Source organism: Sus scrofa, chromosome 9, assembly GCF_054392235.1.
Source record: "Sus scrofa isolate SSC_HxYL_T2T_F1_AM1 chromosome 9, Sscrofa_HxYL_maternal_Yorkshire_Landrace_v2.0, whole genome shotgun sequence".
NCBI classification, from domain to species: domain Eukaryota; kingdom Metazoa; phylum Chordata; class Mammalia; order Artiodactyla; family Suidae; genus Sus; species Sus scrofa.
Window position 1 is genome coordinate 75,214,387 of NC_139391.1, and position 12,998 is coordinate 75,227,384.

Below are 12,998 nucleotides of genomic sequence, written 5' to 3' on the forward strand. Positions count from 1 at the left end.
AAAATCTTCCTTTGGAGGCATCACATTAGTACTGCTGCCATGTAGAAAGCCTGGCCCTGGCATATTCATGGCCCCATTTTGCATGGTCCCGAGATGTCTTTTAGCAGAGAAGGGGATTGAATTCTTCCAAAGTTGAATCCAGAGAAAAGCAAGTATCTTTGTCACAACATTCTTGGCAAAATCCCTGAGACTGACTTGACAAGTTTAGGTCATATGCACACTCCTGATCTAGTTCAGTGACCAGGGAAATGCCATGTTAGGATTTGCTCAGGTCTGGATTTCATGCTACACTTTCAGGGTAGGGGAACTGAGAGATGGTAAGGGTCAGATTCCCAAACAAAAACATGTGCATAAATAACATATGTATTTTTAATATTACAGCTGTGGCTAGATTGCATTTCAAAGACAATATAGCAACTCATCATTCCACTAAAATATATAAAGGGTAATTTTCCCTACATCTTCACCAGCAATATGTGTTAGCTTTCTTTCAAAATTTTGCCAACCCGATGGCTACAAAGTGCTGGCTCATTATTAATTCAACATAAAATTTCCTAGTACTAGCGTGTTTTAAAATATTTTTTTCATACATCCATTGGCTATTTGGATTTTCTTTTCTGCAGATTCTTTTCTTCATATCCCTGTCCATTTTCCTATGGTTTTTATTTTTGTCCTGTCCTTGTCAATTTACAAGAGTTCTTTTCATATTATAGCTTGGTCTGTCCTCTGCATTACAAAGAGGCAAGGAAAAAGCCATCTGGGACTCTGCAAACCTTCCTCCTCACCATTTTCATTATTTTCCTGGATCCATAATCCTCAGGCTGCAGTCTAGATCAATATGTCAAGACAACTGTGGGACAACTCTATCACTCAGTTTTGAAAAACAAAATAAGGCAGGCCCTGGTCAAAGACAAGCCTCCATGCCCAGCCTGTCTTCCCTAAGTCCTTCTCCCCAACACTGCAGCAATATTGGTCAAATTTCAGTCATTCCGGAATCACCTCCACAATTTTGTCTTATCCTTTAAATCATACGACTATTTATTTCTGAAATGTGAAATTTTCACATAGATTTATATGTTTTAAAAAACTATTATCTCCACTATATCTAGTAGTTCTATCTTCCCCATACACATTAAGAATAATTTCATGACTATGAAAATAAAAGATACTCATCTGAATACCAATTAAAGTGCACCTTACTTTGAGAAATTACAATAGGACATGCCACAGGGTCTCAGACCGGTCAATGACCATGATCAAAGATTGAGAGACCTGTGAATTTCAGGACCTCACCACTCATCAATTGTACAATAACCCCCATGACATAGCATGGATGGTAAATTCCTTTACATCTGAGGAAAGTGGCACAGAAAGCTGTAGCTGCTTTGTAGCTACTGAGTGGTAGAAATTAGAATCCAGGTCGTCCTTCAAAAGCAGTGGCCTTGCAGAAAAGAGCTGCGGGCTTTGGAGGAAAATAGACCTGGAGCCAGTCCAGTGGATAAACTGTCAACGGTGGTCAGGACCGCGGACTCGGGTTGCATTACAAACATTCCGAGTTCTGGCTGGAACAGTAAGGGTACTAAAATTCTTCGGATTATGTTGGGGTCTTGGAAGGGGCTGCCTCGGAAGGGATGGGGACTGGGATGTGTCACAGTCCATGAGTGAGTCTGCTAGGCCAGCGTGGTACCTGATGCTCGCTGCGGCCCCCCAACTTGTCGGCAACAGGTGGAACCCAGGCCCAAGGAGCCATGTGCTGGCCACGGTCATGGAGCCAAATTCTCCTGCCAGTTTTCTTCTCCCTCCTTCTCATCCAACTGTTTATCAGCTTCTCAGAGAATAGCTTTTCCCAAATCTCCAGGCACAAGAACACGCGCAGACTGAAATCCGTGGATGACGGTGAGCCATCCTGAGCCCAGAGGCTGCTACCGATGCGTGCCACCGCTGTTGTATTTCCTTCTGGTTGTGTTAACTTTAGATCTTCTCATCTCTAAAGTTGCTTTATGGTGTTGTCTGGAAGATATTTTTTAAGGTTCTTAATGTTTTTGGTGAAATCACGTTAAATTGGACTTGAATTGATTTGCTTTATCTGAAATGTGAAAAGTGGACTAAAATGGTTTTATATATAGAAAGCATGTTCCCCACCCCCATCCTACCCTCACTTTTTGCAAGCCGTTAGTGCAAAAGCTTTGTGCTGTGAATAAGGTGTTGGGTTTTGTTGCAGTCAGACCCCACTCAATGGCCATAGCTAGTCTTTCCTAGTGCTTTAAGTTCTTAGTAAATTGCTTAATGTGAGTCTTATATTAAGAAATAATTATTTTGGTTTGGAAATTTCCTTTGGTTCCCCTCCACAAGAAATTTTGGAACATTAAAAGTCATAGTGAGGGGTTCCTGTCATTGTGCAGCAGAAACTAATCTGACTGAGAACCATGAGGTAATGAGTTCAATTCCTGATCCCTGGCCTCACTCAGTAGGTTAAGGATCTGGTGTTTCCATGAGCTGTGGTGTAAGTCGTAGATGCAGCCTGGATTCTGCATTGCTGTGACATAGGCCAGCAGCTATAGCTCCAATTTGACCCCTAGCCTGGGAACCTCCATATGCTGTGGGTATGACCCTAAAAAGCAAAATCAATCAATCGATCAAATAAAAAAAGTCATACTGAGTTAAAATCATGAAACCGGAGATAACGTTTTCAGTATCTTAAATTGAAACTGTATAGATAGAATAAGGACAGGATTTGAATTACTTGGAACATGCCCTCTAAGGCCAAGACTGCCATTTTTATGAAAACTATAAGACAGAATAATTACTCCTGTCCAGCATCTAAAAGATTGTTAGTATGTATAAGCAAGTCAGTCTTCCTTCCTAAACCAAACCCAAATCTCTCAGCTTTGCATTGAAATGATACTCTCCTTTGAGAAGGTGGGGGGGTGGGAAGAGGCTGAGTCAAAAAATCTGGCTTTTTCCATCCATTTCTCTCTCATTTAACCTCTAGATCATCCCCATGTATACTTCAGGAGAAACAGTGTTCTGGTACCTTCCCCACCATGTCCTCCCCACAATAAATGTCTAAAAACATAGGCTGAGCAGAGAAACAAATCCCTCACTTTGTTCCCTAGCAAATTAGAGTCATAATAGAATTTTTCAAAAGAGCTTGTTAAATGCTGAGGTGGAACAAAAGGGAGTAAACAAAAATAAATTAAGAATCATAGATAACATAGTCTGGTCTTCTAAAGACTGAAGTTTCTGATTCCAGCTAGCTCACTTCCCTGGTCAGTGTTTCTGAGGAAACAGCATCCCTTTGAGAGGTAAAGAAGTAAAGCCTAGTTCAGCCTGTCCTGGGCACCCCCCTGACTGTTTGCTTCCTAGCCTGGGGTAATTTCCTCTTTGAGCTTACATTCAACTTTCTCATTTTATAAGGATATGGTTTCTTAGACATTAGGATTCCTTCACTTCCAAAACTGAGAAAAAGATTCTAACCTCTCACTGAAGTTTCCACCTACCTCCCAGCTAGCACTCTGAGTGGTAGGACTTCGTGAATGATCCCACATCGAGTGAGATCTCCTACAAAGCAGGATCCCCAGGGATTTTAATCCTGATGATCATTTATGTTTGAGAGCTAACTAAGCAATATCCCAAGAAGTTGTAGTTTGCTCTTGGAACTTTGGGTTAAGAATCTTCCTCCCCTATTCCTAATAAATGAATAAAAAATACTAAAATGCAGAGAAATTCTTTTATCAAAAAAGCAACCAGACAACAAAAATGTATAGCCTAAAAAGCAAGTGGCACCCAAGGAAAGAAATAGAAGATTTTGGATCAGAATAGAATAGCACAGCATGGCAGCACTCCAGATGCCACTGTTAACCCTTAGACGTGACTGGAAAGTAACTAAATTCCAAAGATTTTCATTAATACCCCCAGATCTAGAGAGAGGCAAATTGAGTGGTGTCCTATTCTTCACCCTGACCTTCCTCTGAAGGTCAACAGAGAAATGGTTACAGAGAAGTAAGAAAAATGGAGAAACTGAACAGCGGGTCTGACTCTGATGGAAACACAAGTGTCTGGACAACAAAGTAGGTTTAGAGGCCAATCTACCATCCATACATTCCCTGTATGGAAATGGGATATACTTCCAGTTAAATTAGAGTGAACCCTAGCAGTGGAGAATGATGAAGCCTCAGAAAATAGTGCAGAACACAGATACTCTAGCAAAGTCTGGCACAGATTCACCTGAGCTCTCCGCCTTTGTCAAATGCTGAGAACAACCAAGTGCAGAGAGCATAAAATACACTAAAACTATAGTTTTTCAGAAAAACTCAAGGACAATGGTACAGTTGTCAAAATGGCAACTCTACTTTATTGGCACAGATAGAAGTTCTGAACAAAGCCATCCAAGCATTAGTAAGATGAAAAGAGACCATATAGGACCTACACAAATACTTCATAGCTAACAAAATAAATATTGTAATTAAGGAGTACATGATTGCATGTAGAAAAACAGATAATCTACCCTTAGATGAAAAAAATAACTCAAGGAACAGATGAAAATTTCCCCACAAGTGCCAAGCTAGAGAACCACCAAATGAGAAACAGATTCAGTGAAGCATGCCTCAGAGTCAGGAAAGGATATCAGAAGGAGATGAAAAACAGATTTATCCAAGGAAATAAATTGAAGGTTAAATGATTTGAATATGAGGCAAGGCTTTCATGTTTTCTTTTTATTTCTCTAAGTGCCCACACTTTATTTCTCTAAGTGTGATCACACCAAGAATGTTTGTCCTGCATGCTCCAGATATACTTATGGGACTCTGGCAGCTGCCTCCTTCCTCTGTCCTCTAGCCTAGTGAGTGCTGATATCTGGGAAGAGGTGGGGTTTCATTATCTTTCCCATAGTAGATTTCTCAGTCTTTTCCAATACCTGCAACCCTGATTCTGAATACTTAGTTCCCTGTGATGGATATACTCAGAATATCATTGCTATCACTCCCAGACCCTATCTGAAAAAGGTACTCATGGATATTATTCAGCAAAATGAAAATAAATTAAGGGGATATGTGGGATTCAAGAAAGAATATTTAAAAAGGAAACCAGGTGGGCGTTCCTGTCATGGCTCAGTGGTAACGATCCTGACTAGGATCCATGAGGATGCAGGTTTGATCCTTGGCCTCGCTCAGTGGGCTAAGGATCGGCATTGCCGTGAGCTGTGGTGTAGGTCACAAACATGGCATGGATCCAGTGTTGCTGTGGCTGTCGTGTAGCTCAACGGCTACAGCTCTGATTCGATCCCTAGCCCGGGAACTTCCATATGCCAAGGTGTGGAGAAAGAGAGAAAGAAAGAGAAAGAAAGAAAGGAAGGAAGGAAGGAAAGAAAGAAAGAAAGAAAGAAAAGAAACCAGCAAAACTTAGAGTTAATTCTAAATGAGTGATTGTAAGTCAATAGTTATTTAAGTACATTAACAGTCTAATAATAATTAACTATTTGATAATAATTTAATAATAATTATTATCAAATAGTTAAAACTATTTAATAAAATAATTTATTTTATTTAATAAAAATTTCAGATAATTTCTACCTCAAAAGTGGTGTAAGAAGAAAAAGAAAGCAAATAAAAGCTAATATATTAGGATCCTTATATAGGTAGAAAATGTAGATACTGACTAGGCAATGATAGAAGCATATAAAATATATCTCTCAAAAATTATAAGTAACAGGTGTCACTTTGAGGTATGACTAGAGAAAATAAAGGAACAAAGAATAAATCGATAGACTAAGATATACCTTGTAAATCCTGCTGAAAAATAAAGCAAATGTAGCAATATTAATGTTAGATAAAATAGAATTTAAATAAAAAATTCTCGAAGTAGAGGAATAGGTGATATTACATACTGACATGTAGCACAATACATAAAGATGACATATTGTGGGCTTTTATTCACCTAACAACATAGTTTTAAAATACTTGCAGCCAAAACAAAGAAAAAGAACATTTAACAAATTAAAAGACACATGGACTCATTTTACATTCCTATATCAGAAATCCACATATAGTTAAATAAAATATAAGGATGTAGTATAGAGAATAGTAATACATGAAATTTTCTTATCCAACCTCCAATTTTTTTCTCTTATCTGTCAAAAAAATTCCTTTCTAGGAGTTCCCTTGTGGTGCAGTGGGTTAAGGATCCAGCACAGTCACTGCTGCTGAGTTTGATCCCTGGCCCAGGGAACTTCTACATCCTGCAGGCACAGCCAACAGGAACAAAGAAAATTTCCCTTCCAGATAAACTTTAGAGTCAGTTTGCCTGATTCCATTGTTCTATTTTAAAATTATTAATTTATTACTTCTTTATAATGCCAATCCCAAAATTTTTGTTTTGATATCTGATATATGTTGATGTCTGGCATCTCTAAGCATTTGAAATTGTGCTCCCTAATGGAAAAAGAGAAGAGGACCAAAGACTGAACTTTATGGGCTAACCACATTTTAGACATTGATAGAAGAAGTGGAACCAGTCAGGAAACTCAAAAAGAATGGCCAGAGATGTTCCAAGAGAACTAGGAGAGGTTGATGCTGCAGAAGTTATGAAAATGTAGTCAAGAGGAAGGAAGTGGCTAGATAGAAAACAAATACACAACAAATCAGGCCTTTAGGGTAAGGAAAAATCTGGTCCTGAGAATGCTGTGGAAATAGCTTATACCTCTTTCTTTAGGAGCAGAGTGAAAGAAGGAAAGAACCTATTGCTTCCTGTAGCAAATGGTCTTGTAGGTCAGCTGTCCCTCATTGATTCTTCAGTAATGGCAAAAACAACTATAAGAAAAATGGCATTCATTGAAAAAGATACATGGACCCCTATGTTCATTGCAGCACTATTCACAACAGCCTAGACGTGGAAACAATCTAAATATCCAATAACAGATGAATGGATTAAGAAAATGTGGTACATATATGCAATGGAATACTACTCAGCCATAAAAAGAACAAAATAATGCCATTTGCAGCAACATGGATGGATCTAGAGACTCATACTAAGTGAAGTAAGTCAGAAAGAGAAAGGCAAATACCATACAATATCACTTATATCAGAAATTTAATATATGGCACAAATGAACCTATCTACAGAAAAGAAACAAACTCATGGACATGGAGAATGGACTTGTGGTTGCCAAGAGGGAAGGGGAGAGAGTGCAAGGGACTGAGTTGGGGTTAGTAGATACAAACACTTGCATTTGGAATGGATAAGCAATGATATCCTGCTTAGAGCACAGGGAATTATATCTGATCAGTTGTGATGAAATATGATGGAGGATAATGTGAAAAAAAGGATGTATAAAAATGAATAACTGGGTCACTTTGCTGTACAGCAGAAATTGACAGAATATTGTAAATCAAGTGTAATAAAAAATTTTAAAAATAAAATAACTGTTAAGAACAATAAAAAATTGCTGGTTATATATATAAATGCTCAATCTAAATCTCCGAGATGGAACAAGATCAGAACATTCACTGACATGAAATTCAGGCTAAAGTGAAGGGAAGGAGGCCATGAGGGGCAAACAGATTTGGAAAAACAATGGAAAAGATCAAGGGAAGTGAAATGATCTGAGTCATGTCAAAAACCAAGCAAGAAAGGAAAGGAAAGAAGATTCTACTCAGAGAACAGAACATTGGAATTTAAGACTTCATGGTTGGAGTCATCCGGAATGATGGGAAAACCCAAGTTTATATCATGGAAATAATTTGTTTAAAGAAAGATGAAGCATCAGAGTTTCTCTGAATGGTGGAATTTCAGCTGATTTAAAAAAAAATGTAAACCTATTGCTTACATTTTATATATACTTACATTCTTACTTATTTCTTCTATTATTTTATACCTACATAAAGACAAAAATCCTGGAGTTCCTGTCATGGTGCAGAGGAAACCAATCTGAATAGGAACCATGAGGTTGTGGGTTTGATCCCTGTCCTTGCTCAGTTGGTTAAGAATCTGGCGTTGCTGTGAGCTGTGGTGTAGGTCTCAGACACGGCTCGGATCTGGTGTTGCTGTGGCTCTGGCGTAGGCTGGCCGCAACAGCTCCAATTAGACCCCTAGCCTGGGAACCTCCATATGCTGTGGGTGCGGCCCTCAGAAAGACAAACGGCAAAAAGACAAAAAAAAAAAAAAAATCCTGTTTATATTTTGGAGAAAGTGGAGACAGAATCTCCCCATGAGACCTAACGCTCAAGTGCCAATTTGTAAATCATGGGAGGAGGGTTCTGACAGGCCTGACTTGGTCAGATACCTTCTCCCTGGATCAATAAGCATGGTGTAGGATTAGTCCAATTTTATTCAGGTGCATAACCCTCGATGTCTGGTTGGGGGCAGGGAATTCATGTAGGAGAGAGCAGTTACCTGTCATGCCATGTGTCTGGAGCCCAAGGAGGTAGCAGTTCTGCAAAGGAAGAGTGACTTATATACTTCCCAGGAGAAGGCAGAGGTGCTGGTGGTCAGAAGAATATAAAGATCTTGGGCTCAAATCCATATTCTGTTGTTGTTACTATTAGCAAGTAAACTGAATGTGTTTTTTAAATTTTCTTAGGCTAGTTTCTCTGTCAGTATGGTGGGGATATAATAACTACCATTTGAGACTGTGAAAATTGGCTATAATTGTTTATGAATAAGCACTTTTGTTTATAAATTGCTTAATAAGGACTCCATGTTTCCCATTAAGCCAGGTTCCTGACTATGGCTGCTCAGAAAAGCTGTGCATTTTTCTAATTGGTCCTTTCAAAGATGCACCTTTTCCTGGTTCACAGAGATGGCCTGTGTCTTTAACTTAACAGCAGCCCTATGTCTTTAACTTTATCTAATGTATGTGAATATATAAAAGTTAAATAAAAACCAAGTTGATAGCATATATATGTTGATAGTATGTGATGAGGAGGGAATTTCACCTCTGTAGTGTTCTTCCCCCAAACTCATATCTCCAGTCTAATCATGAGAAAAAGATCAGACAAACCCAAATTGAGGGACATTCTACCAAATATTTGAGCAGTTCTCCTCAAAACTGTCAAGGTCATGAACAACAAGGAAAACCTGAGAAACTCACTGATCAGAGGAGGCATGATCACTAGATGCAATGTGGTATCCTGGATCACGGAACAGAAAGAGAAGATTATGTAAAAATTGATGAAATCTACTAAAACCTTTAGTTTATTTAAAAGTAGTATATCACAAAAAAGCAAAAACCCCAATCAAAAAAATGGGCAGAAGTCCTAAATAGACATTTCTCCAAAGAAGACATATGGATGGCCAGTAGGCACATGAAAAAGTGCTCAACATCATTAATCATTAGAGAAATGAAAATCAAAACTACAATGAGGTACCACCTCACACTGGGCAGAATGGCCATCTGACTACAAATAAAAAGTCTACAACTAACATATGCTAGAAAGGGTGTGGAGAAAATAGAATCCTCCTTCACTGTTGGTGAGAATGTAAATTGGTACAACCACTAGGGAAAACAGTTTTCTGGAGGTTCCTCAGAAAACTAAATATAGAATTACCATATAATCCAGCAATCCCACTCCTGGGCATGTAGCTGGACAAAACTTTCATTCAACAAGATACATGCAACCCTATGTTCACTGTAGCACTATTCGCAAAAGCCAAGATATGGAAACAACCTAAATGTCCATCAACAGATGAATGGATTAAGAAGATGTGGTACATATACAAAATGGAATACTACTCAGCCATAAAAAAACAAAATAATGCCATTTGCAGTGACATGGATGCAACTAGAGATTCTCATACTAAGTGAAGTAAGTCAGAAAGAGAAAGATAAATACCATATGATATCATTTATATGAGGCCACAAATGAACCTATCTACAAAACAGAAACAGAGTCACAGACAGACTTGTGGTTGCCAAGGGGGAGAGGGAGGGCATGGAATGGACAGGGAGTTTGGGGTTAGTAGATGCAAACTATTACATTTAGAATAGATAGGCAGGAGTTCCCACTGTGGCTCAGTGGAAATGACTCTGACTAGTTTCCCCGAGGACGCAGTTTCAACCCCTGGCCTTGCTCAGTGGGTTAAGGATCTGGAATTGCCGTGAGCTATGGTGTAGGTCACAGATGTGACTCAGAACTGGCATTGCTGTGGCTGCGGCATAGGCCAGCAGCTACAGCTCCAATTCAACCCCTAGCGTGGGAACCTCCATATGCCGTGGGTGTGGCCCTAAAAAGACAAAAAAAGAAAAGAATGGATAAACAATGAGGTCCTACTGTACATCACAGGGAACTATATCCAATCACTTGGGATAGAACATGATGGAAAAGAGTATGAGAAAAAGAACATTTATATATGTAACTGGGTCACTATGCTGTACAGCAGAAATTGACACAACACTGTAAATCAACTATACTCTAATAAAAAATAAAAGTAATGTTGGTTCTTAGTTTTGATAAAGGTACCATGGTAATATATTAATGATGAGGAAGCTAGGTGAAGGGTACTGAGGAACTCCGTGTATAATCTTTGCAGTTTTTTTGTAAATCTAAAATTATTCCAAAATAAAAACTTTAACAAAAAAAACTGTGAAAAACAGGTAGAATTTGGATAATGGTGGGTAAGTCACGTGTATTTTGTTTCCTTGGTCCTGCCTCCTCCAGTAATCCTAAAGCTAGCTGTCCCCCACATGGCTGAAGCATTAGAATCTTACCCTTTTGGCTTGGTTTTTACTCCATTCAACTCTCCCTTGAGGATGTCAGGATTCTTCGTGGTGAGAGGAAGTAACATTCAATTGGACTTAATTTGAAAAACTATCCTAAGTTTTTCCCCAGCCAAATCAGATCTGTATCCAGTCAAACAATTTGAAATTAAATAGAAAGGTCTGATGCTTCCAAAGAGACTGTGAACCCTGTTCCTGAAATAATAGTGACTTTATTGTTAGTGTATCACAAGACAACCAGGGTATTAATTCCAGATCCTACTTAACTTTACAGAGACGTTGAAGTAAGAAAAGAGCCATCAACTGCTTTTCTTCAAACTCGTATTTTTTTAATTCAAGAACTTTCAAATATAAATTGTATATTTTTTCACAAAACAAGAATATTGAAAGTCCTCATTTGGAAGAAGTTTGTAAAGCCTTGTGGCAAAACAAGATGGGGAATTATTATTATTTTTTTAATGTTTAAAGGATTAGTTAACCAGGAATGTTTTGGCAAAACCATGTTGAATAATAAAGAAGTTATTAAAAGAGGTTTTAAAAGTATAATGTTTTAAATATAAAATGATATTTTCAATTTGTTTTCCCTTAATGTGTTTTGGAAGTTATTTTTAAGAACTTACTTGGCTAATCAAAGCTGAATGATGCTATTTCATATTTTTCCAAGTAGCAAGAGAAAATAAAAGTGAAGATTTAAATAGTATCGATAGGAAAGTGTCCAGATATATGGAAATAGTAAAGGAAAACTCTGGGGGTATGTATACCTATGCCATAAAACATGAATGACTTAATGAAATGCATTTTTATATAAAATTGCATAACAAATAGGCTTTGTATTCACATTTTTGTATTTTTTTTTGTAGGATGTACTGTACAGAAAAATTGTCAAATGTGCACAGAAGATAATAGTGTAAGTTAACTTTTATATAAGGAAATTGTCTTGGGAATGTTATAAAGTCACACATTTACCGTTGTAGTCTAAAATATATGCTAGACTTCATTTTTACACAATTTTTTTTGTCTTTTTGTCTTTTCTAGGGCCGCACCCACGGCACATGGAGGTTCCCAGGCTAGCGGTCTAATCAGAGTTGCAGCTGCCAGCCTACACCAGAGCCACAGCAATGCCAGATCCAAGCCACGTCTGCGACCTACACCACAGCTCAAGGCAACGCCAGATCCTTAACCCTTAACTAAGTGAGTCCAGGGATCAGACCCACAACCTCATGATTACTAGTCGGATTCACTAACCACTGTGGCACGACAGGAATTCTGATTTTTACACAATTTTTTATAATAGGAATGACAAATAGAAGTTATTAAGATGCATTTCTGCGTTTAAACAACTTATTGAAAATATAAAAATAAAGGAAATAATTTAGTACAAACACATACTTCCTCCAGAAAATTATACTTAAAAAGCAAAACAGTTCTATTTGAAAAAAATTATACTGACTTTGTGAAGAATTTTTTGTAAGTCAAGGAAAAGATAAGCCCTTTGAGATGCATTGAAAGTTTTCTTGCCACTCTATTCCCTCAAGACTAGAATGGATGGCACACTGTTATTCCTTAGCCACGATGACGCTAAGGTCCCCTTCTCTGATGATTGGACGTCTGACATCATTATTCTTCAGATAAACAGAAATGCCAAAAGTAATGAGAGAAATAGTGTTACTTTCTCCACAGAGAGTTTTGCAGCAACCCTCACAAAACCGTTTTATTTTTTTTATTATAGTTGATTTACAATGTTCTGTCAATTTCTGTTGTACAGCAAAGTGACCCAGTTATATATACACATTCTTTTCCTCATATTATCTTCTATCGTTTGTATCCCAAGTGGCTGGATGTAATTTCTTGTGCTATACAGCAGGACCTCATTGCTTATCCATTCTAAATGTAATACTTTGCATCTACCAACCCCAAACTCCCTGTCCATCCCACTCCCACCCTCTCCTCCTTGGCAACCACAAGTCTGCTCTTCACATCTGAGTCTGTTTCTCTTCTTCTTCTTCTTCTTTTTTTTTTTTTTTTTTGTCTTTTTGCTATTTCTTGGGCCACTCCTGCAGCATATGGAGGTTCCCAGGCTAGGAGTCGAATTGGAGCTGTAGCCACGGGCCTACGCCAGAGCCACAGCAACGCGGGATCCGAGCCGCGTCTGCAACCTACACCACAGCTCACGGCAACTCCGGATCCTTAACCCACTGAGCAAGGGCAGGGACCGAACCTGCAACCTCATGGTTCCTAGTCGGATTCGTTAACCACTGCGCCACGACGGGAACTCCTGTTTCTCTTC

General features: G+C 38.4%; 1 protein-coding gene across 2 annotated transcripts in view; it reads left to right on the forward strand.

Moving 5' to 3' along the window:
• PTTG1IP2 (PTTG1IP family member 2) overlaps window positions 1-12,998 on the forward strand; it is a 134,836-nt gene that overhangs the window by 1,836 nt on the left and 120,002 nt on the right. For both annotated transcript variants that reach the window (XM_021102366.2, XM_021102367.2), the window contains exon 2: window positions 11,572-11,618. In XM_021102366.2, the coding sequence (XP_020958025.1) occupies window positions 11,572-11,618 (47 nt within the window). The remainder of the gene's footprint in view (window positions 1-11,571; window positions 11,619-12,998) is intronic.